Source organism: Antennarius striatus, chromosome 18, assembly GCF_040054535.1.
Source record: "Antennarius striatus isolate MH-2024 chromosome 18, ASM4005453v1, whole genome shotgun sequence".
Taxonomy (NCBI): Eukaryota; Metazoa; Chordata; class Actinopteri; order Lophiiformes; family Antennariidae; genus Antennarius; species Antennarius striatus.
In genome coordinates, this window is record NC_090793.1 from 11,699,872 (window position 1) to 11,724,421 (window position 24,550).

The 24,550-nt window shown below is 39.3% G+C and overlaps 1 protein-coding gene across 2 annotated transcripts in view; it reads right to left on the reverse strand.

Moving 5' to 3' along the window:
- Nucleotides 1-24,550, reverse strand: part of agap3 (ArfGAP with GTPase domain, ankyrin repeat and PH domain 3) — a 114,460-nt gene that overhangs the window by 69,089 nt on the left and 20,821 nt on the right. The window contains exon 1 of one of the 2 annotated variants that reach the window (XM_068340085.1): nt 2,218-2,759. The exons of the other annotated variant lie outside the window; for it this stretch is intronic. Within the exon in view, the coding sequence (XP_068196186.1) occupies nt 2,218-2,338 (121 nt within the window). The 5' untranslated portion in view covers nt 2,339-2,759. Of the gene's footprint in view, nt 1-2,217; nt 2,760-24,550 lie in introns of those variants that run through there. 2 annotated transcript variants of the gene reach the window in all.

Genomic DNA, 24,550 nt, shown 5'->3' on the forward strand with positions numbered 1-24,550 from the left:
AGATCAAAGATTACCAGCCACAAATCAACACTTGTTTTCTTCTGACCAATGATAACACACAGAATGGAGAATAGTTTAGTGTTTGTTCATTGATCCATATTTACAGCTAGCACGTCTGTACTAAATTTGAGGGTTTAACAGCCACTATTCCTTGGTTGCACATTTTAGTTAGATATTATTTGATGCAAAAACATGCGTCTGTCTCCCAACGACAGAAACAGAAATCTGTTTTAGTAATAGCGTGTCTGCAGGATCACCCACTAGTCTGGTACCCAATACATAGACAACACTCTGTGAGAGACCATCGGCTTAATGGACCAAACATTCTTTACATTTACCCGTTACATGTCATTATTTTCAGAGGGGAATGTTCTATGATGTACTAGTGAGCTGAAATGGAGCTATTTAACATAGAGCCATTTACTATGAAGACTATTCTCTGGAACATGGCAGATTTTCCCTGCAGCTAGGATTAAAACACTGCTCCCCTGTGGTCATAACATGTAGAACGCTTGTAGGACACAAAGCTGGAGATTTCCCTCCCTGATGATTAATATACATACTGTACATTAATATCCTTTGAACCTTAACATTGGCACAGTCTAGACCAGGGGTGTCAAAGTCAAATACAAGGAGGGCCAAAAAAATTTGCTACAAGCCGAGGACCAGACTGGTTCAATGGTGATCAAAACATATTGAAATAAACATAGGCTATTGAACCAAGAGCTAACACAGTGTATATTAGTTAATGATTAAATAAATAATGCAATGTTTTCTTATGGCACTATCAGTTACTTCAACTTCCTTTTCAACAGACTACAGCAAAAAAGTAAATGTCCTTCGAAAACAAAATATGTTCCTTAATATCAAGATAAATGCATAAATGAAATTGTATGCATTATAAACTGAACAATAAAATACAATATTGTGTGTGCATTACTGCATGAACAATAATAATGTTGTGCATGCATAATAATAATGCACTATTGTGGAAAAAAAAACATTGTGCTGCTCTACGATCCTACCAATCACTGCTTTCAAATAGTAAAACTTAAAAAAAAAGTCAAATCAGTTCATTTGTATCCTTTCTCATGGCTCTTATCGGGAATTTTCCCTAAGTCCATTCAACTGAAATAAATATGAATAAAATACAAAAATCTATGGCACACAGACAAAACAATACTTCCTTCAAGGAGACATCACGTCTTGTAGAAACAAATTTAAAAATTTAACTGAATTTAAAACTGAAAATATGTTACTGCTCTATGATGCTCACTTGTCTGACTGACCCTGATATTTGATGGTGTCTCATCTTTCATACAAGTTCATCATTGCTCAGGGTCAGGCTCTGAGCTGAGGACATCCTCAGGATTGAGTGAAGGTGTTTATCAGTCAGATGGCTCCTGTGTGATGTTTTCTTCAGCTTCATCAGAGAGAAATATTCTTCACACAAGTAGGTGTGGCTAAACAGTGACTTTGTAATATGTGGTCAAGACAGTCTTCATTGATAAAAAATAACAATCTTTGTATTTGGATGGAAATTTGAAACCTGCTTTATGATTCCTATCGTCCAGACAGTCCCAGGAACAGGTGCACGACATATAATCAGCCTTACCGGTTAATGTTATTTTAAGCAGACATAAATTCAGAATGTGCGACTGAGGAAAATCCACAAAAAAAAGTAACTGTACACCTGTGGTACATCCAGTTCATCTGTGGAGCCTAATTGATTTTAAAATCAGAGAAAAACCTTTAAAACACTTCTTTGTTCAGGGTTAATGAAAAAGATGAGACCAAAATATATTAACATAAGTAATAATAATAATAATAATATACGTATATTGATATATAATATTAATATATAATTCCCCCTACTGGGGAAAGATACAGGTTTTCTTCTTCTTCTGCTTCCTCCTCTTCTTCTAGTGTGAGCTTGACTGAATCAAGGACTTTTACATTTTCTACCATTTATGTTGTGAGTGTTTTTTGTTATTTTCTTATCAGCAGGCTGAGTAGTGTTAGAATAAAAATAAAGTATTGCTCCAGGAAACCCAATGCTATTTTTGGCATGTACAGAAACCACATATGCACAGTCATGGGCATACCAGTGTTTCCTTTGAGAGAGAGGGTTGGCATTGCCAGCTCAATGTGAAAATTCTTTGAAATCAAATCTTGATTTAAGGTTATGACCTAAAGGTTCAGTGTGTTGGTTTTTACCTGTCTCCAGGAGGTATGGGTTAGGAATAATCTGACCATTATCATCCAGCAAAGGGTCACGATCGCTCCATGGAATGTGTTGATGACGAGCCCGCCTTCGACTTCCAAAGCACATCAACATGTTCTCTTTAGCCTCAGTCTGGTGTCTCCATGACTACGAATAGAAACTATTCGAACAGAAAACATCCCTCTGCCTGATATTTTGTGTTTCGGTCCAACCTGTTGGTCGCATTTTAATTTTTCTCTCCTCTTGTGTGGTGCTGTCTTCTGCATTTATATCAGACATCATTGGAAAAATCTCACTGATGCTAATATCCTCAGCTCCAACATGTTACTCACTTTCCTTCAGCTGTATGCTGTGGCCCCGATTTGTCTTCCATGCAGATATGGTATTGGGTTTACCAGCAGAAATCCAAGCTGTTATTGGGAAATTGTAGGAAGCGGTCCAAACAGTCCATGTGTCAGAGTCGATTCCACCTGGTAATTTCCAATGCAGGTGTTTTTAAGAGGGTCCCATATGAAGAAAAAAAAACCCGCTGATGGGATTAAAGATAATCTACTATCCTGTTGTCTCTTTTTGTGATTTGGTCCAGAGCAAACAAGTACTGTTAAATCCCAGTATTTCAAAGGACTGACAAATTAACCCAGTTTCTGTGGCGTGCCCCGCTCTCCTCCCCTGTCCCCACAGCTAAATGTTCTCTCTCTTGTAACCTAATCTTGACAGCAACAGGGAGGCACTTCTGAAAAACTGGATTAACGTGTTTTGAGGTTTCTAGATTACCATCCTCCACTTCTGTATCTCTTTGTGTGTGAGAGGAAGTATGCAAATAATGTCAGTGCATATGCAATGTCAGTGTTTTTTGGCTGTTTGTCAATGTGTCACATGTGAGCATACTGACTGATCAGATTTTACCTTAATCCCTTCAAATGCATCACAACAACAAGACTCGCTGTTTTATCTACTGCATGTCAGACATTTCTGACAGTAAATATTATAGAATAAAAGTACTGTACTTTGCTGACTTCGTCAAAAAACTGAATATCATAAAAGCCCGAATTTTTAGAAAAGCTTTCTTCTTTGTAAATGGCATATGTCATCACTATATAACACGTGTCAAACTCATGGCCAGGCGTCCAAATGTGGCCCGCCTCATCATTTTATGTGGCCCGCGAGAGAATAAAAGGTCTAAAAATAAATAGGTCAAAAGTGTGCTTTAATCAAAAACTACATTTCCCACAATGCAGTAATTAAGTCCATTTTAACTTCAAGAAAAATGTTTTGAACAAAGTTAATGTCCTAACTTGTGTTTAATGTTACTTTTCTTTACTCATTGGATAGTTTGATCCTTGAGTTCTTTGGGTTTCATAACCTGACAAATTAAAAGGATTTATGTTATAATAGAGAAACAAACATTTCTTTTTCTGTGCAACTGTTATGTTTGTAACTTGAAAAAGTAATAAATTCATAGTTATTTAACGTTAAGGAATAGTTACATGTATTTTACATTACACTGAGATACATTTAGTTTATTAGTTACATCTGGCCCTTCGAAGACATTCATCATGCTGATGTGGTCCTCTGTGAAAATGAGTCTGACACCCCCGCTACTGTATATATGAAGTAAATCAGGATACAAGATTGGTTTTGGTTTCTCATTTAATGGGATAATATACCAAATTAATTCACATTAGATATGGCATTATTGGAAATGTTCATCACAACCTACACTACACTTGTGTATATTTTTACCTCATCTTGTTCACTGAATTAACAAGAACTTCTGTTAGTCCCCGGGTTTCGCATTATCAGTTTGGATCATTTGACAGAATTTACTTGTTGTTTCTAGAAGAGGGCAGCGACATTACATTCATGTTAAAATGAAGGATACACTTAAAAAGTAGAATCAGGCCTTTAAAATATACTTTGGTAATGTTTAAGTCCAGTTTTAAAATGGAAGATTTCACTGCTGTGAACTACTACAAGCCTGGGAGTAGTGAGAATGAATTGTTCTGCATAGCATCATGACCTGCCTTCAGTGCTTATGAGTTTGCAGCACCTGTTTGAATAGCAGACGTGACAGATGAGCACCACTTGTGCATTCATTTCCAAGGCATATGAATCAAAATATTAGAACACCGATTGAAGACAAACATGTAGACACTCTTTCATGTGGAGAATTTCCAAAGAAAGAAATAGAGGAGTCGACTGGCAGGAGGTAACAATTGAACAATGACTAGCTTTTTTTTTTGATCTGCAAGGTGTTGCTAACCATATTCACACATAAACAACAGCAGCTGACTCACACCTCATGAGCATCCAGCATTCCAGAAGGTTTAGAGAGAAAGACAAAACCTCTGGTGTTATCTGAAAGCTTTAACAGACCTGCTTCATCCACATGATTCAGAAGTGTTTGGCAAGAACTCTGCATGACAAATCAGTCTCAGAGCTTTGTAGCAGTGACTCAGTGGTTTAATGAAACCAAAAAGGCCATGTTCTTCAGTAATGAAGTCATACTTTTGAATGGTGTCACAGACATGCAAATGTAAATGAATGTTTTACAGAGCCTGAGCCTATCAGAAAAAAACATCTCACTTGACAGAGACCAGCATGCCTGAACTTACTATATTCTTTCTACCTCAAGAATCAACATTACAAATAAAAGGAAAAGAAAATAAGCCTAAAATGTGAGTGTCTGTGCTCATTCTGTGCAAGAGATGGTGGAAATGTTCTGCTGGAGGACAGTAAGAAGTCACAGATTTAAGGAATGTGACTTTTTTTTTATTTTATTTTTTTACATTTTTTAAATGTTATTAACTGTATTAATCCCCGAGGGGAAATTAAGACTCCACTCTACACACAGGTTAGTAGTTTTACATGCATCTATATAGTGTGAACATTGATGCTGATCATTTAATCCAAAATTTTACAGGCAAAAAAAAAAAAATTCCAACTCAAATTCCCTGATAAAGTCACTGAATATTTTAAGATTCAAGCTTGTTATTTTGCAATTATTTTGAATGATGATGAATGTGAGACTGTTAAAGCACATTTCTCTTCTTCAACAAACAGAGATGAGAAAAATCTAATCCTTTTTAGTGAATCTAAATAAATTCAAGAGTTCTAAATGGTTAAATTTTAAAAAAAAATAGGGCTGTTGTGTACAGTGTATAGTATGACAGTGTCACAAATTTTAAACTTGAATTAATTTACTAAATGCAATATAACCCAGGTCTTGTATGTGTTATATTGCAACTGTAAAAAGCCCATGACGGAAAAATAAATTTAAAAAATGGTTCTAGATTTTTAATAAATGAAATAAGGAATACATTATCACAGTCAATTACAGACTGTCCTTGATGATGGATAGGATCAGGAATGAGTACATCAGAGGGACAGCACATGTTAGAGGTTTTGGAGATAAAGTCAGAGAGGCCAGACTGAGATGGTTTTGGACATGTCCAGAGGAGAGATAGTGAATATATTGGTAGAAGGATGCTGAGTTTTGAAGTAGGCCTAAAGGAAGACCAAAGAGGAGGTTCATGGATGTAATGACAGAGGACATGAAAGTAGTTGGTGTGAGACAAGAGGATGCAGAAGACAGGGTTAGATGGAGGCAACTGATTTGCTGTGGCGACCCCTGAAGGGAAAAGCCGGAAAAAGAGGAAGTTTTGGTTCCAGAACACAGATGCACTGTTTGGTTGTGATGTCCATCTGTATGTACGGGAACTCACAAAAACAAAAACAAAAATAAAGTAATCATAAATTTACCTCCCAGCCTCCCATGCCTGCATCAACCCATATTAAATACCTACACCTGAATAGGTCATGGCACTCACACAAAGACATAAGGGCCACAGACAGAAAGGGGAGTGTATGTTAGCGTGCTTGCAGCAGTGGTATTCAGAATAGGCTTAGAGCTTTTTAAAATTCAGCTGCACTGGCAATGAGAATACGTCACCATTGCTCCACTGCAGATAAAATGATAGTTGGTAGGACGTCTGTGGGAGGTTTTGAAATAATTCCAGACACTTATGCCTCTCAAATCCGGGTCTTGAAAGAGATCATCCTATTTGTGCACTATGTGAGAGAACGGCAGGGAAGAAGAAAATGCATGGGAAAGAGGCAGCGACAGGGAGCACATTAGCTGCACAACATGAACAGTTAGAGCAGCACAAAGGCCATATATTATTATGCATATGCTTGACATTCAACATTCCTCTGCCAGAAAATAAGAAACATCAAGAAGAGAGGATTAGTGTTTGCTGGGCATGTGCCTGTACCTGCATGGGTGGATGAAAAGATGGAAGGCTTGACTTTTCAACTATTGATTCACGCAACCATTGCAACCACCCTGCCAGCCAGTATGTTGCTATTCATTTAATGTGTCATACAAAGGAACTGGAGGTGCGGAAAAAACTGCAGATGAAGTTTTCAGATGAGGTCAGAAAGTGTGGAATGACTGAATGCCAAAAAGGTCAGTGTGGATTTCAATCTCTGGGTATGGGCAGCGCAACACAGAGGCTTGTACTGGTTTGCAGAAAATGACAAAATGACCAGTGAAAGTATGTAGGAGGGAGCTGCAGAGAGATGCACAGGCAGGTTTTTGTGTGGGCTGATGCTCCCAGTCCTCATCCTACTCCTACTCCTCCTCCTGCTCCTCCGCTTAACACAAATTTGCAAACCCCCGTCTACTTCTGGTGTTGTCTTTAGAAACTTGCATCCAATTTCTGTTAGGAAATAAAATTGATGCTGTATTGAATTCTCTTATGTCAATTATAATGTAGGCGTAGAGGCAATAACAAGGTCCTTTTTGGAATCAGTGCACAAGAACAGAGACTTCCTGAGAGCTTGTCATGGGAGAGAGACGAATAAACTAGATTAGAGAAAAGAAAAAAGAAATGTAGATCAGTGATAGCTAAGCACTGTTGCCTAACAACAAGAAGGTTCTAGGTTTGATTCCCTTCCATTCCCAAGCTGAAAGGAATTAGCTGGGTATGTTCTTCGGAGGACCTGGTTTTCTTTCCCGGTCCTCCGGCTTCCTTTCTCCTCCAAAAATATGCAGCTTAGGTGAACTTGTTATATGAATTGTTCGTAGATATGACTGTGAGTGACTGTTTACCTTTCATGTGGCCCTACAATGAACAGGAAGATAAATGAATGAATTAATGAAAGCTATGATATGAAGCAGGAGGTCAGACACGTGACAGTGCCTGTGAAGCATAATTTAAATATTCTATTTAAATTTAAAATTTTATTCTATTTAAACAGGATTCTGAAACATTTGCAATTGCCGAAAGGACTAATTGCAGGGTTGCACGCCCCATCTACCTTACTGAGAGTGTATGAACCATTCAAGTGAACATGCTAGTTGCAAAACATTCTCACTCCAATCTCCTCCCACAAATAGCGCCATGTAATCTGTCATGCACCATCTGGTCTTCATGCATCTTGCATCTCTCCCTCATTCTGTAGCTGTTAAAATGAATGAAAGTGCCAATCACAACATCAACATGGAAGAGCTAACTTGAGTTATGGCGCTAACTTTGATACCTCCATCTTTATTTTTACACACTTTGTCCCTCCTCATCTGTTAGTAATGATGCTCTAGTGATGCAAGTCACCACATACTGTGAGCTATTACTAAAATCATAAGTTCATTTTACTTGTTATTCCTAAACCACACTTCTGTATTTATACACTAAACCAAATGTACTAAATTTTTGTTTTGTCATGTAGTTTTCACTCCTCTGAAGGTTTTTCTTTGCACACTGTTCCAATAAGAGGGCCAAGAATAGCGACACATTTGGGCACTTGCTCCCATGTAATTTCCCACGCCTTTTGTCTCTGTTCCTGTGCCGCCCATGCATGCTGAGACAATAAGCTGGGAGCTTTGTTACGAAGCTGACAAGACCCTTTTACAAAAACGTCGGCAGGAGTGCCGTCGTTCCAACCACTGACCCCCTAGAGGTGCTAATTACATTCAAACCTACAGAGCAGCAGCTGGCTGATGTAACAAATGTATGTTATTTGTTTCCGTTGAACTGATTTGATTCACGAACCTTTAAAAAATAAAACTCTGTGTTCCTCCCCTGATGCTTTTGCATTTGCATAGTTACACAATGAGATCTCAACAGGTAACGCTGCGGTGGTGATGCATCATCGATTCTTTTTTCACAGTGGCTTTACTTGTCACTGTGTTCATTTAAATGCATATCTGTGACTGATGAAAATATTGAATCCCCTATTTGTGAAATGGCTCTGGGAGATTTCATTCCACAGGTGCCTGAAGATCAAGTCATGCTCCAACAGTTGTGATTAAATGGTAGTCTGAAGGACGGCCACCATGGTAATCTTTTCACCACAATTAGCATGGTGCACAGGAGAGTGAAGGGCACAAAAGGGAAAAGAGAGGGGTAAACATACATCATTTTCCTCATATCTCAGTATCCTCTGGCTTGCAGAGGTCTACAATCTACCCAAGTCTTCAAAAGTGGGGCTTTAGCATGAAATTGACCAACATTGTTTACCTTAAAATTAATTAATTTTAAAGGAATTTAAATGCATTTTAAATTCATTTCCAGTTTATTATTGTGAACCTCTATCAGAAATGACAAATATAAGTACAGTATTCTGGAAGATGATATGTCCTGAATCAGACAGCCACAGACCTCAATCTCCATCCACAATGGACCTTATGGCTGGCACAAACATTTGGATCCTAATTGGTGAAGTCCCTTGACAGCTCTATTTGTCTGGAGGAGTAATATTACACACTCATGGCATTTTTAGGTTCCTTTAGTATGATGACATATCATCCTGCTGTCATTGGAGAAGGAAGCATTTCATCATGTTTATTATGTGGGCATTAGCAGCAGTTCGAGGTGAACCAGAAAAGCTGGATGTGATTTAACTGGACAGACACTGAGTGATTGTGGTCCGCTAGCATTTCCTGCAATTTGGCTCTTGAGAAATGCTGGAGGGCTTTTGCTGTAATGTCAACAATGTCTGGTGGTAGCATTGAGATGGAGCCGTTTCACAAACTCTCAAACACAAACAGTGATAAATAAATATAAGATCTTGTTTTTTAGTCCTCAAAGTTGAATGTGACAATAGAAACTGCTGATCAAAGGTCTGACTCTCTGCAATGCAGCACGTTGCGCTGAATATGCAGTTTCTGTGACTCCCTCTGATATTTCACTAGGTTCTTTGTAATGTTTTGACACTCATGACCAAAAAAAACATGAAAACATAAAAACTCTGACTATCAAATCATGTAAAAACCCAGTGGCTTTGAAATGATGACAAAATATGCAAATCATCTATTGTTTTTTCGAGGAAACACGAGGGGAAGGACGTTTGAGATGTGCAAAGAGAAGAGCTGTTCATTCAACCTGAATGGAGAAAGGGGAAAAACCGACATCTCCTTGGAATTTACATTAACTGATATCCATTTTGCCTCTCAGTTCTTTTACTTACATCCAGCTTGGAGTCCTTGTCTTTCAAATGTTGACAAGACATTTTTCGTCAGACAATAGAGAGCTGTGTCTTTGCAAAGCATCAGAATGCAGTCAATGCATCCACTGTACCAAAGACATGGACTGTGTAACTTACGTACCTCTGTAGAGAATGTCTGCACATGCAGCTGACATACAATTACAACAAAAATACTGAAGCATCCATGGGAATGATGCAGTCATGATCTCTACATTTTTGGGATGAAAAGCTGGGATAAGCTCTAGCTCCCCGTGACCCGCTATGGTAGATAAAGCGGTTCGGAAGATGATGTTTTTCTATGCATCAGATACAGAAAAATGATGATGGTAAGCAACTATTTGCAAGCTAAAAAAGGCAGTCAGAGATCTCAACATCCCGCTACACCATTGAATTAAAAATTTTACCTTGACCTTGGTCAGGCTCATTTCATTACAACCCATGATGATCTAACATTCAACTGGTGCATTTTATTTGTCATGAGGTTTCAGAGATGTGTACCTAAAAAGGTACAAAAGTGACAATGTGACCTTGACCTAGTTTTTCAAGGTCAAGGCTGTGATCTAATTTTCACGCCCTTACCTCCCTGAATATGACTCCTTTTGTTTTGTCTTATCCGGTTCCTGCGATATGTGCAAAAATATCACAGGATAGAAAATATGAGATAAGAAAAGATATTCCTTTATTGTGCCACAGTGGGAAAATTTGTGACCATAGATCAGACCATGTCAGACCATAGATCAAAGCTAGTGTTTTGATCTGTGGTCTTATTCACACTGGCCTTCACCCTCGTCTTTTTTTTTTATTTAGTTTTTATTCAACATTCTCTCGTCTTTTTATCTTATCCAGTTCCTGACTGTACAAAAGTTGAAATTTGACCTTGACCTAGTATTCTCAAGACCAAGGTCATCATCTCATTTTCATCCCCTTTCCCTCCCAAGTAATGTTATGAAGATATTTGGTGGATGAACGAACAGACGGACAAACAGATGAACGAACGGACACACAAACACTGACAACTAGAACCAAGGCAATCACAGACTGAAACATCCCGCGACACCCCTGAAATCAAATTTTTACCTTGACCTAATCAAGGATCAAAGCTAGTGATCTGAACAAAGCTAGTGCTCTGACGAACACACAAACACTGACAATTACAATACATTCCCTTCGCGGGATTTAATCAACAAAGAATATTCTTTCTGAACTGTAATGAATGGGAATGTAATAAACTAGTATGAATTATGAAGCACTAGAGGCCTCTTAAATGCACTTTATAGCAAGAATCCCATATGAAGAGCATTTCAACCTGCTTCATTATACAGAATTACTGCCTAATTGAGACCTGAAGTATCATAACCTCCTACACCTCCAATCCAAAATAACTTTTCAGCGATTGATTTTACCCCTTCTATACTGAGATTGACTGTTTGAATATGATGCACAACACAAACACAAGCGCATCACGGAGGGGAGTGTGTGCACATGTGTGCACACTCTACTTATCTTTCCATGTGTACTCCAAAAGTGAAATAAGCTGCCTAATGAGCTGAGAATTTCAGTTTGGGCTAACTACTTAGCAGAAGAAACGACACAAGAATGTAATCTCCTCCAGGTCCTCCCCCTTCTCCTCCTCCTCCCATTACATCTCTTTAACTTGATCCTGTCCGCCCACAGCCCCCTCCACCTTCGCTGTGCTTGCTGAACACTGCACCAGCAGCATCCCCAGGAGAAGCGAGACCTGTTATTCAACTACATTGTTACTAATACCTGCCACTTCAAAAACCGCCATGATGCACTGCCTTAATCTACACTCACACCTTTAGGAGGGATGTGATTCTATGGTGTGATTCTCCGTCACTTAACCCCAAGTGATAAATAACTGCAGACACTCTCAGATTAATGAATCTAGGGGAAGTCCTCTTCAGACCCAGCCCCACTCCTTCTATATTTATACAGGTATTCCTTAGACAGTGTAGTTGTTGAGGTCACACGGATTCCAACCCCTTTGAGAAGCCCCTTGTCGAATTATACTATTTCTGGGCTCCTGGCAGGTGAGACAGGTGTGAGCACATACAAAGAGAAACCTGCGGAAATGTGCTAATACCCTGCACTGTTTCAGGAACGATGGCAGAAAGATACTGCATGGTGTAAAAGATAACTGGGATGCCAACGCTCATGCTGTTTTATCAGACACATGAAGGAAAGACAGCAGGAGAGTCAAGGGCAGTGGTCAAGGATCTGCAGGTAAAACTGAGGTAGTTCAATGTTATTTCTGAATGATAGATTTTTTCGTATATGTCGAGTCCGAGCCCGCTGCACAGCTGCTTCTGCTACCGATACTGTTGCTGCATGCCAATGAGTTCAGCACAGCAGTATCAGTTTTGCTCTTTATCACAGTGACAGCTGCAGGATGGCTGACATTATGTCGACATCAGTCTACCGTTCTCATAACAGAAGCCTCATCTGTCTTAACAAATTCACTAAAATAATGATGCTGATAAAGAATCTTGTAAGGCAACACGGAATCAGGAACTACTTTTTTTGAAAACAGATACACTGATATACACTCATGTGAAAATGTTAGGACGCCCCATGAAATAATCAGCTCTTTATTAAGAACATTTGCATGTCTTGGTTTTATTTATTTCATTTATTCTATTAAATGTGTATTTCAATGGAGAAAAAAGTTAGGCCGATTTATCCCCTAATAACTCTGATAATGATCTAAAGAAATTTGGGGGTGAATTTGCTTGGGAGGTCAGACCTGGGCATGGTGGCAGTTGTTTTAAATGTCCTCCATTTTGTAAACAATTTTCCAAATGGTGGAATGGCTGATGTCAAAAACTTTTGAGAACTTTTCAAATCCTTTACCAGACTCATAATCAGCCACAATCTTCTCTCTGAGAAGATCCCACTTGAACACACAGGGAAGCACAACTAAATATCTGAGGTTTAAATGGGCAAGGCTCCTTCAGAAAGCTGGGTAACGATGTTCTGATCATGTATACCTGATGTGATACACCGGTGTGTGGTTTTAATCATTTTAAAAGTAAAAAAAAAAAAAAAAATTGGGGCTGGGGGTGTCTTAACCTTTTCCACCATTAAAATACACATTTCTGTTCTTTTTTTTTTTTTAATGAGTAAAACAATGTTAAATGCTGTTGTTTAATTGCAATTAAACCATTTTCTTTTCCAGATATAAATAAAACCAAGATTTAACATTGATATGCAACCATTTCTTAATAAAAACCTGATTATTTAATAATTTTATTTAATTTATTGTATTTTTAGTGTATTCTGCTGAACAATGACAACATCCCATGTCACAGTAATTTGTTACCTGAATGCCATGTGTATCCATAACATCAGCAGTGTGTAACAGGATGGACACAAAATCCATCGATGTTAGATTGCTGTTAAGGCAATGTTAAACTCAGGATCTGCTTGTGGGCATTGTGGAAGAGACTAATCTGAAAGATGACTCTATAGGGTAACTAAACATAAACACATCAGTTCCATATCTAAGCAAGGCAGTCACAGACTGCAACATCCCGTGACACCCCTGATTTCAAAATTATACCCTGACCTACTTGTATGTAAAAAAGATTGAATGAGGATGAAAGGGGAAGGTCAGGGTCTAACTTATGTATCTAAATGGTTGCGAAGATATTTGGTGGACTAATGAGCAGACGGGCGAACGGACGGACGAACACACGATCACTGACAATTAAAATACATCACCACTTTAAAGAGGGATGGAATTATCACTGACTCTGACAATATCCTTAACAGATTTGTGTTTGTGTGTTCGTCCTTCCGTCTGTTCCGAAGTCGGAACGGACGGACTGACGGATTACAAGGAATTTTTGTAATTAATTACAAAGAAAACCCAGCAGGATAAACTTTACAGGCAAACGACGAGGAAAATATTTAGGAAAAGGAAGCGACTGTGTGTCAATCTCGATGGTAATTTCCTGCTACTCCGATGCTCAATTAGCTCCTTTGTATACTGTGTAAGGAGGTAAACACACGTTTGCTTATGAGATACTTGACAGATAAGCAGCTGCTCTCAGGATTCAGTATGATTTGCTCTGGCTTTCACTCTCTCAGTGCCAGGCAGACTTTACTTTGAAAGCACACACTGATGGAGTCATGACACTTACACACCCAGAATGAAATAACACCAACGGGAACGCACAACCTGAACGGAGGCAATAGATCCTGAGATCCTGTGGGACATTGGCTGAGAATAAACTTTCCTCACTATTTCAAATGCCTGCTCTAATAATAAAAAATATGTGGGAGAATGATTGTTAATTATCCCCTGAACATGTAAATAGATGCCCAGGCTGCTGAAATCCTGTTGGTGTCTTCATATCTGCTAATGGTCCAGCAGTGACTCATGCTGCAACAAACCTATGCCCAGAGAAATTAAGGTACAGTATTCATAGGATAACGCTTAGTCACTCACAGGTGATGTCATTGGCTCTTTCATACGTGCATATTCGTATTTATTTTAGACATAAATTTTGAAGCTAATGTGTAAAGTGTAACAACTGTAAAGTAGCAAAAATGTCAGGTTTTGATTTGTTTCTAGCTTCTCTTGTCTTACTTGATTTGTATTCAATGTCTTTTCTCTTTCACAGTTCAATACAGCTCACAATACTTTGACAATGTCAAAAAAGGATATCATTAATTAAATATATTTTGGGCATTTCAGGGGAAACAAATCTTAATTGAAACAAGGCAGTCAAAGGCTGCAACATCCTGCGACATTCCTGAATTCAAAATTTTACCCTGACATACTTCATAGGTCAGGGTCATTTAATAAAAGACCCATGATCCAACATGTAACTGGTGCATTCTATTTGTCATGAGGTTTCAGAGACGTGTACCTCAAAAAGCATAAAAGTGAAAATGCGACCATGACCTACTTTTCTCAAGGTCATGGTTTAATCTCGTTTTCATCCCCTTTGCCGCCCGAGTAATATGTTTTTTGTTTCATCTTTCTAACTGCAACGGTTGCGAAGAATTTGGTGGACTAACAAACGGACGAATGGACAGACGGACTAACACACAAACACTAACAATTACAATACATCACAGCTTCACAGGATGTGACATTCACATAACATAACTGAGACATATGGTCAGCCAATATCAAAGTATTGCTATGACACTGGGCATCTGTTCATACCCAGTGGAGACCGCAAAGGGTAAACAACAGCTAATCTGACTTTAGACAATGACTACGAAGTTGTTTGACATAATAAACGGAGGGGATTCATTTAAATCCCACCATAAGCTCACGCACTATGCAGAGGCGAACAAACAACACAGACCCCCTTGGTTTCTGCATTTCCGGATGCTCTGGGGTAATAGTATTTGTTGCAATGACTTGTAGTCTCACTTCAATTTGATGTCTGTGTTCCTCCTGCTCAAGCACTGCCAGTGTGTATGCATGTACACAATATCAACACAGGAGGTCACTGTTGCAGTATAAACATGAACCAATGCAGTCAGAGACTGCAACATCCTACAACGACCTGAATTCAAAATTTTACCTTGACCTACTTGCATAGGTCAAAGATCAAAGCTAGTGCTCTGAACTACTTTCATAAATCAAAGCAGTAGCTTTGATGTCCAGTCTTACTCACACTGGCCTTCTATCTCGTCTTTCTTATCCAATTCCTGAGTGTACGAAAGTTAAAACTTGACCCTTGACTAACATGTAGTTTTCTCAAGATCAAGGTCATCATCTCATTTTCATCCACTTTGCCACCCGAGTAATGTGCTTTTTGTTTCATCTTCCTATCTGCAACAGTTGCGAAGATATTTGGTGGACGGAAGGACGGACGAACACACGAACACTGACAATTACAATACATCCCGCTTAGAATCTAGTGCTTTGATCTATGAAAGTAAGTCAGAGCACTAGCTTTGATCTTTGACCTATGCAAATAGGTCAGGGTAAAACTTTGAAATCAGGGGTGTCGCGGGATGTTGCAGTCTGTGAATGCCTTGGTTCTATTTTGCCTCTTTTATTGCTAACACTCAGAAACTGTACACATCATCGAAGGTGGGTATAAAATATGTGATTTTAAACACGTTTGTTCCCAGGGCAACCATCTAAAGATATATCTTTCTATTACCATGCCATCAGAAGGTTTAACAATTTCCTTCTATGGATATGTCAACTTCCAGCATGCATTACTGCATCAGTAGCAACGTAACTCTAGAGTAAAATCTGCCATGGTGTGCTCACTGTGCTCACCACGATTGTGCACAGAGACGTTGGAGGATAGATGTTACATAAGAGGCTCATCAGTGGGGCAGTGGCCCACGCACTGCGCATCATCAGTGGAATCTCTTACTGTTGATCAGCCTCCCATTCCAAGTAGGAACAAAATGGCTGAGGTGACTGGCTGCTGGGGGAAAATAGAGCAGAGAACAGCGATTTTTTTTCTCACAATAATTAGATGTAAACCAGGCACTCACTCACTGGAAATGAAACGGGATTCAATATGGCAACACAAGTTTCCATATACTCCATTTTCAAATACTACTGAGAGGGGATAATTAAGCAGAATTGTTCTAACAGTTCCATTAACATTATTCATGTATTCCATGTTCCTCTGGAAATGTCAGGATTTTTTAGCATGTTTACCTGCTGTATTTTACTTTACCACCATATGTGTCATTCTGCAACACAAACTGTAAACAGCAGTGTGGTCAGTGAGGTCTTCATTGTGGTGAGAGCTGAGTACTAATGTAAAAACCACACAATATGACCTTTAACACAAGGTTCTGTCAACAAGAGGAGGGGGAGACTATCTGATCACCCTTGTTTGATATCGATCTTGGGTCAGGAAAGAGTTGAAAAGGGTTGAAAACATTTTCAGATGTGGGAGTTGTGTGGATGCTACATCATGTGTTGTCTTTCCATATATATTACGAATTTATTTTTTTTGTTTGTTTTGTTTTTGCATTTGAATGACAATCTAGACAGCACTCAGAGACAAGTCTCTAAATTTAACTATTCAAAGCCAAATTGATTTTATGTATCTGTAAAAGTTAATCAGTTATATCTAGATGAAAACCAGATGCTGATTCAGCATTAAGGAAATGGTGACGGATGGCAGATCTGACTAAAGCCACCACTCAGTGGTGACGTCACTACACTGTACAGTATGAAATCCTGAGTGTAATGACAGAAGGACGAATGACCGTCGAACATTGCTGCAATGACATTCTCACAGTGACGACTGTTTTTTTTCAAAATGTTCTTCAGCGTTCCTGAACAAGTAACCACTGAATTGGTTAAGCTCCTGTAAAACAAGGACAACTCTCAGCAAGTGACAAACAAGTCTTGTGATGCTTTTCATAAACTGCTGTTATTGGTCCAGCTGTGATCCACCAGTGGCAAAAGGTATGAGTTGTAGTGACCCATCAGATGGAAAGGCATGAACACCGATGTCAGATCATCAGGCTGTTTCATCTGTAGGTCTGAGCTGTGTGCCAATCGCCTGCGTCTGTATCCACCGGCCCACAAACCCCTGTTTACGCCCACATGCCCGTCCATAGCACAGGCAGCCGGTTGCCTAAGCAACCTCAAAAACCCTTTTGGCTGTTTAAGTGTCAAGATGAAATTACTTAACATTTTTCTTGTATAAATGTCTTCATTCACCCATTTGTTCACATTCTGCTTCTATATATTCCTCTTTCATATCTTTCGGCGAACAAAGGTGAAGCTAAACTATAAATTCGGGTCTCCAAATGAAATGAGCCTGACCTGTAAAGTGATGGAGAAAGACACTTACAGTTTTCTAACAATAAAAAAAAATAGAGCTGCCTCAGTTCTCTATCTTCACATAGCAAGATCATCGGCAGTGAACAAAACCAACAAAAAAATCATCTTCATTCATACAAGGATATAATTTGAATTCCAATTACCGGGTTCCATTTCTGCTCGAGTGATATATTTGTGGAAAATGAAGGTGATATTAAACAAAAGCAGATGTCATGATCAACTCCAGTTATCAAACAAAAACAACAGTGAGAATCACAACAGCAAACAGCCCATTTCAGTAACAGTAACATAGGAACATTAAGATGCTGCTGGGGTGAAATCACTGGAATCCAATATAGTACGGTAGTTCAGCATTAACACACATAATGATGAAGGATATGTATTTGTGTTATTCTGTGTGACAAATACAGTGGTACCTCTACTTACGAATGTCTCTACATACGAAATGTTCTACTTACGAAACGCCTCAACAGGAAAATATTGCCTCTAGTTACGAATGAAATTTAGAGTTACAAAAGGTAAAAATACAGTATGGGCTGCTACTCGCAGCTCCCAGTTTCCTGAACGCAACATTCTTATAGCTGCTCTGCCATTGGCTATTACCTAGCATCCTGGCATCCCATTGGCTAAGAGGGACCTCTGTGTGTAGCTAGATAGGTGTCTATGCAGCGTCCTCGTCATTCGGCCCTCAACCGATGAGGTGTTCTGATAGTTTTACGCAAATATGTTAACTTTTAAAGTATTCGCTATGGACCCCAAGAAAATGACAGAGAAAAGAGGAAAAAGAAGAAGAAAAGAGTTTTTTTGTCCATACAAACAAAGCAAGTGATAACAGAAAAGCATGAAAAGGGGATGCTTTTGGTTGATCTCGCCAAAGAATATGGCCGTAATGCATCTACAATTGCTACAAAAGGAAGTTTAATGAGTTTACGGCATTGGGTGGGTGGTTGGAGAAGTTCAAAAGGAAGACTGGAATTCACTCTGTGGTTCAGCATGGTGAGGCAAGAGCGTAGGAACCAAAGAGGGCAAAAACAATGAGGACAGCAGTTGAAAGGTAAATGAACATCATTTTTATTCTTTACTCTATCGTTGTTTTTTACATTATGCACAAGTCTCATTTATTGTGTAATAATCTAATTGTAACATGTATTTGTTACATGTTTTGATGCATTTTTATGCTTTATAAAACATTTATGTCTGAATTTTGGGGGGCTTGGAATGGATTAGGGCATTTGCATGGAAAAAGCGTCTCTACTTACGAAATTTTCTACTTACAAAAATTTATTCCAGAACCAATTAATTTTGCAAGTAGAGGTACCATTCTATTTGAAATGGCTTTCAGAAAAAACAATGTGACGACAGATTTGGACAAAAATATTTCATGGCATTATTACAGTACATAATAATCCAGTCTAGTGTGAGCTTTTTGCACAGTCACCCTTCACCAAGTCAACCATGGCAGCCTTGACAAGAGTTTGACTGCTGCAAAGCCATTCCACCAAACAACAATTCCCTCAATGAAAAAATAAAATGACTAGGAAAAAGAAAAAAAGAAAAAAACCCAACTCTATTTGCTTGGTTTTGTGTCTCTGAGAGAAGAAGGCTGCTGTTCTGTACGTCAGTGTCAAAGCTATGTCAAGAGGCGTGACAAGCACACACACACACACACACAAACAGACAGACAGACACACACACACACATGCATGCGCACATGACTACAATTTCACACGTGCACACAGGGCTGGAGGCTGTGCTCATCACTGCTGCAGCTGTGAAACCCCTCACAATCAAGGTGGGAGCAGAAGATGCTCATATAAAGGTGAATAGAAAACAAAGGCTTCTTAGCATCGCCTGGGGATGAGAAGAAATGACTAATTCTCAAAACCGTTTACAAATTTCTTTCACTTACAATTAAATAGTCAAACTTGACCGAACATAGTCAACCACAACATGGCAGCGCAGCAAAAATACTGTATAAGCACAATCATCACACATCAGCAGGCCTCAGGACAAACAAACACATATATCAAGACCAGCCTTTCTTGTATTTCTTTATTCCTCATTCCTCATTTCAACAGTGCACTGCTGTCACGCTTTGCACAGCCGCCCACGTTCACCCTCGCAGAGTGAAAGAGGGGGAGAGAGAGAAAGGGAGGGTGAGAGAGAGGGAGGACCAGCAAGATAAAGAAGGAGTGGGAGGGAGGTAGGAAAGAAAACCTTGCTTTCACAGTGACAGACCAAACATACATCATAGGAGGACAAACCATATTGCTCCATGCTGTTTGTCTTACAAAACCTCTACATGACCAAACAATACGTTCACATGTTGTACAGACCCTGAGCAATGCCAGTGCATCACTAGCCCAATGCGGGAACCAATAGACTATTTATATCATTTACACAAAGCGGGCAGATTTACCTTTCACAAACATCAGCAAAATTTCAACCAAATAGTGAGAAATTATTTTTATTTTTAAGGAGCTGATTCTGAAATGTGAGGTCCTGTTTTATGCCTCAGGTAAGAGAAACATTGATTTTTCACGTTTTTTTGTTTTGCTTTTGAAACGTGACATGCTGGACACCTCTTCTCCATCCAGAGAAGAGTCACACTTTAATTCTGAATACTACAGCAGAAATCTGAAAGCTCATTATGACACTTTCTGAAAGCATAGTTTTATATAACAATGGAACAGAAAAATGAAGGAAAGTGCACATATCACGTTATGTAAGACCAACGCATTTCCAGAGTAAAACCTTTAAGGTCTTTAAATTGTATGATAGTAAAGACAGAGACACCAACGGCATGTGACCACAGCAGCCAGTCCTCTGTTTGTGAGCACAGTAATGTAAGCCTGATGGATGTCCCTGCATAAACATGGAGTAATTCTGAGGTATGTTATTATATGTTAAAGAGACATACTTTCATGCAAATTATAAATAAAAAATAGACTCAAGATTTCTTACCCTGAATATTATTTTGTGCAGGGCAGAAAGGGATTTAAATAACTGTGCCCTTCAAATTCAGAAGTTAATAAAAATTGAAAGTCCAATGAAAACACCAACAAGATAAACAAAAAAAAAAGGGATTTTTTTTGGCGTTTTGTGCAGTGGCAGAGAATGCAATGTAACCAGTGACTGAAATGGGAGTCATACTGAAAAAGATTGATCAGCGTTAAAATTCTAGTATGCAGTTCATTGGGGAGGTTCCTCTCATGGCTCATATTCAATAATGCAATCATACACGCTGCCCTCCCCTCATTATAGTAACCTTCTATCCTCATCTAAACTGAGCCAACTACAGTACATATGACATGTGAAAGCAAAGACACCAGTTTGTGGCGATGTAGCTTGACTGGTTGTTATGAAGAAAAAGTGTGATAATCAAATGTTCTGGCACCATTGGTTCATTGGATGAATAAAAATCCGTCCAAGAAGTGTGAATTCCATCTGACTTAGCAGTCACACTGTAACAGACACAACGCCATTCACCATATCTCACTGTGAACAGTAACCTGGGTGACCATTGACACTGTTTGCTCACTTCACCAAACAGCCAACCTGCGTTAAACGATGCAAGCATTTCGTTCAGTTCGAATGGCCTTTTTAAGTAAGACATAGAACAACGCAGCAAATGCACTTACAAAAGCAACACGTTTTCACACTCACACACTTAAAGTGACCTGACAATTCCTAATCATATCTGTGCTTCAATCACACTCAGTCAGCTTCTTGATATGCCAAACCTGTGATGATGAATTGATCACTCACAATTACATAAATGCATACTTGAAATCTGAGAGAATTAGTTCTTCTAGGTGTACAAAACTGAAAAAATGAAACAAATGCTCAACTCATCTTTGGGCTCCTTTTATGTGAGGCAAGGTAATAAGTAGATTGCCCTCTCATTACTCTGAGAAAGATGGCTCTTTGCAGTCCAGTACCCTCCAGGGGAATGCAGTATGGAATGAGTGTACGCACTTCCACTTCCAGTTTGACCCTAAAGGCTTTATTTAGGTAGTAAATGCAAAGGTGGCAGAGGGAGGAAACCCATTTTTATCCAATTATATTACACCTGAACTGCAAAAATAATCACATTAAATATCACAGAGTAACTGCATTGCCCTGGAAGCTGGAGTGCAACACACTGCAATGCGATGTTTCTCTAACTAATTAGAGGATTTGCTTTCATATTCATGTTTTGGATGTCAAGCAAACTGGATATTGTCTTGTTGAAAGGCAAGGAAGCCTACGTCAGCACTGCAGGCTGCTGACCGACACCACAGAGCAGGGATGCAGGACAGAAAGGCATAAGCAGCAAAAAGGCCTTGTCCCTCCAGGATTGTCCTCTTGAGCCTGGCAGTGCAGTGAGCGAGCGAATCTAATTTTGCCAACAGGCCAGTCTCTGGCATCCTCTCCAGATGGTAGTGAGCAGGGGGGATGAACAGGAAGATTATGAAGAGAGTGATGACTTGTTCCTGACTACACATCCGGTGGAAGAGTCCCATTCTATTCCTGCAGTAATATACCAGGGCTGGCTATGGAGGCTGAAAGCCGTCCTTTTTCATTGTGCTTCACCAGGTTGTTAATGTGTTCATTAGTTACATGACAAGATGCAGTTTTAGGACTGTGAAGCCAATGCAGCACAAACATCAAGAGAAATATAAGACCATTAAATAATAGTGACAGCATGGGGCTGAAAAATAATAATGTCCTTGCTTTCACAGATGCACTCTCCATTTTGATAAATGACAATTATTTTATATGCTGGACAGAAAAGTTTGTCCAAACTTTTAATTATAATATCAAATTATAAGTTGATATTATCATTGATATCAAATTCAACTAGAGAAATTGATTAACTGCTCTGGTAAATAGCATGGCAATTATTCCTTCACATAGGAATCCACTTTTTGTGACATAAAACCTGACTTAAGCCTCACTGTGGAGGAATAACTGTTAAACCCCTAAAACCTCAATTGTAAATAAGTTAAGGCCTGACAATGAGCAAATCTGTGTCAGTTAGAATGATGAGAAATGACGAGATGAATGGTGAATGATGAGAAAACGTAATGTGGAGTGTGCAGCAGAGCGAATGAGAGACACCAAGCAAGAAACCAAAAGACAGCGTCGCAGCAAATTTCACACTCCGAGGCTGGCAAAAGTAAATTGTCTGGTTCAGAGTGCTAAATTCAACAATTATGACAGAAACAATTACGTCAGCTTCTATTTCCACAAACTTCTGAAAGGCTTCAAAGATGTGCTCTTGCCAAAACTTCTGCTATGTGATATTAGAAGAACAGCAAAGGTGAAAAAAGCAGGAAGCAAGGAATCAAAGACCTCTCTATTTGAATGGAAAATTTTATGATACATGGAAAAGTGTCAAATAGAAGGGCCTGAAGAGCAAAAGTAGGGAAGAAATATGAACAGAAGCAATGACAGAAATGATGTACATATTTCATCATTTTAAGCTACACTGCTGTGATTACTAATATGCATGCCTATCACAAACCCAAAGATGGTTGTGAATCATCAAAACCGGTATGCTGGCAGTCATTTCCATCTTCTCCAGATGATGTAAGGGAAAGAGTAAGCGAAAGTAACATCAACGGTAAAAAGGAAAAAGGGATGAGAAGCATCCAGAGCTCAGGCAAAAGTTAGGGTGATGTTGGGGCTGTGCAGGTTGATTTATGACTCTCCTGTTTAGGAACGAAGCTGCAGATCTTACGTAACTCCTTTCGACTGGAGAAACCAACTCAGAAAATGGCACAGAAAGATTCCTGCATCGACTGCAAATTCATTCCGTTAACAAATCCTTTCATTTTACTGTGATTACAGGACCAGGGCTGCAGCAGCAAGGAAAGGGACAGCCCCGTCAACCTTCAGGCCTTCAACCAATCAGACTCCAGTGACTGGAGTTATGTTTCTCAGATGCCAATGAATTTGTCAAACATTTGCTGATATTCAAATCAACCCTTTCACTTTCATGGGCCAATACAATACTTTAAAAGGGTCCTATTATGAAAAACACATTTTTTCAGGTTTCTATGTATATATAGTAGTCCTCCCTAACCCGACCAAATCCTAGAATCTGGAAAACCAACACTTCCTGCATCAAAAGATATTTGGAGTCTTTAGGATTCATGGCTGGACAGAATCAAAAATGATTGGATTGAAAACAGCGCCAAACCTTACGTCATCTCCGGGGTGATTGATAGATTGATAGATAAATTGACCAATCCTGGGTCATATTTCACATCCGATGGATATGGCCGTGGTCATCCCCGAGGCGGATTTCTTTCAGGCTACGGTAGCAGTGTATGGTAATGTCCTGGCTCAGAGCTACACACTGAAAGTTCCTCACAAGCTGTAGAAGTCAGCTAGCATTTGGCTAACTAGTTAGCTCCACCTCAGTCATGTGTGTGTGCCCGCTAAAAGCGTATCCTCAGCGTCATAGCGAACACAGCTGCGTGTATCCACACCGCTCATAAACAAACAGCCTCCACCTTCATTTGCAGCCTAACAGATATTCACTGTTAGGCTGAAAGGGTTACGTTCATCTGACCTCAACCCAGGATGTGAAATAATCTAGGCAGAAATCAAAGGGTGAAGTTATCACGCATTCCCAGCCTTGTAAGAGACAAAGGCTGGATACGTTAACACACACGCATGCACGCATGCACTCAGACAGACACACACACACAACTTCCCCTGCTCCAGCTGTGTCGTAAGAAGACGAGCCAAGACCAGTAATCTGACTGAGACAGAAGTGACTGACTCTGTATCCATTAAAGGATGTAATTCCAGCATTTTCCTCACTATAGGGAAAATAGGGGTGGCGCTCAGCAGTCAGTTCAATATACAGTACGAAAGTCTTACCTCCCCCATGTTTAATTCAGACTGTTTTAGTTTTGCTCCTAGCGATCTCTCATTGTCCGTGACGATTGTCGGGAAACAGCGTCAATTAAGTCCTATCTGTAAACAACTGTTGTCATCTCCACTGATTTTTGTCCCATTTGCAAACACTGTGT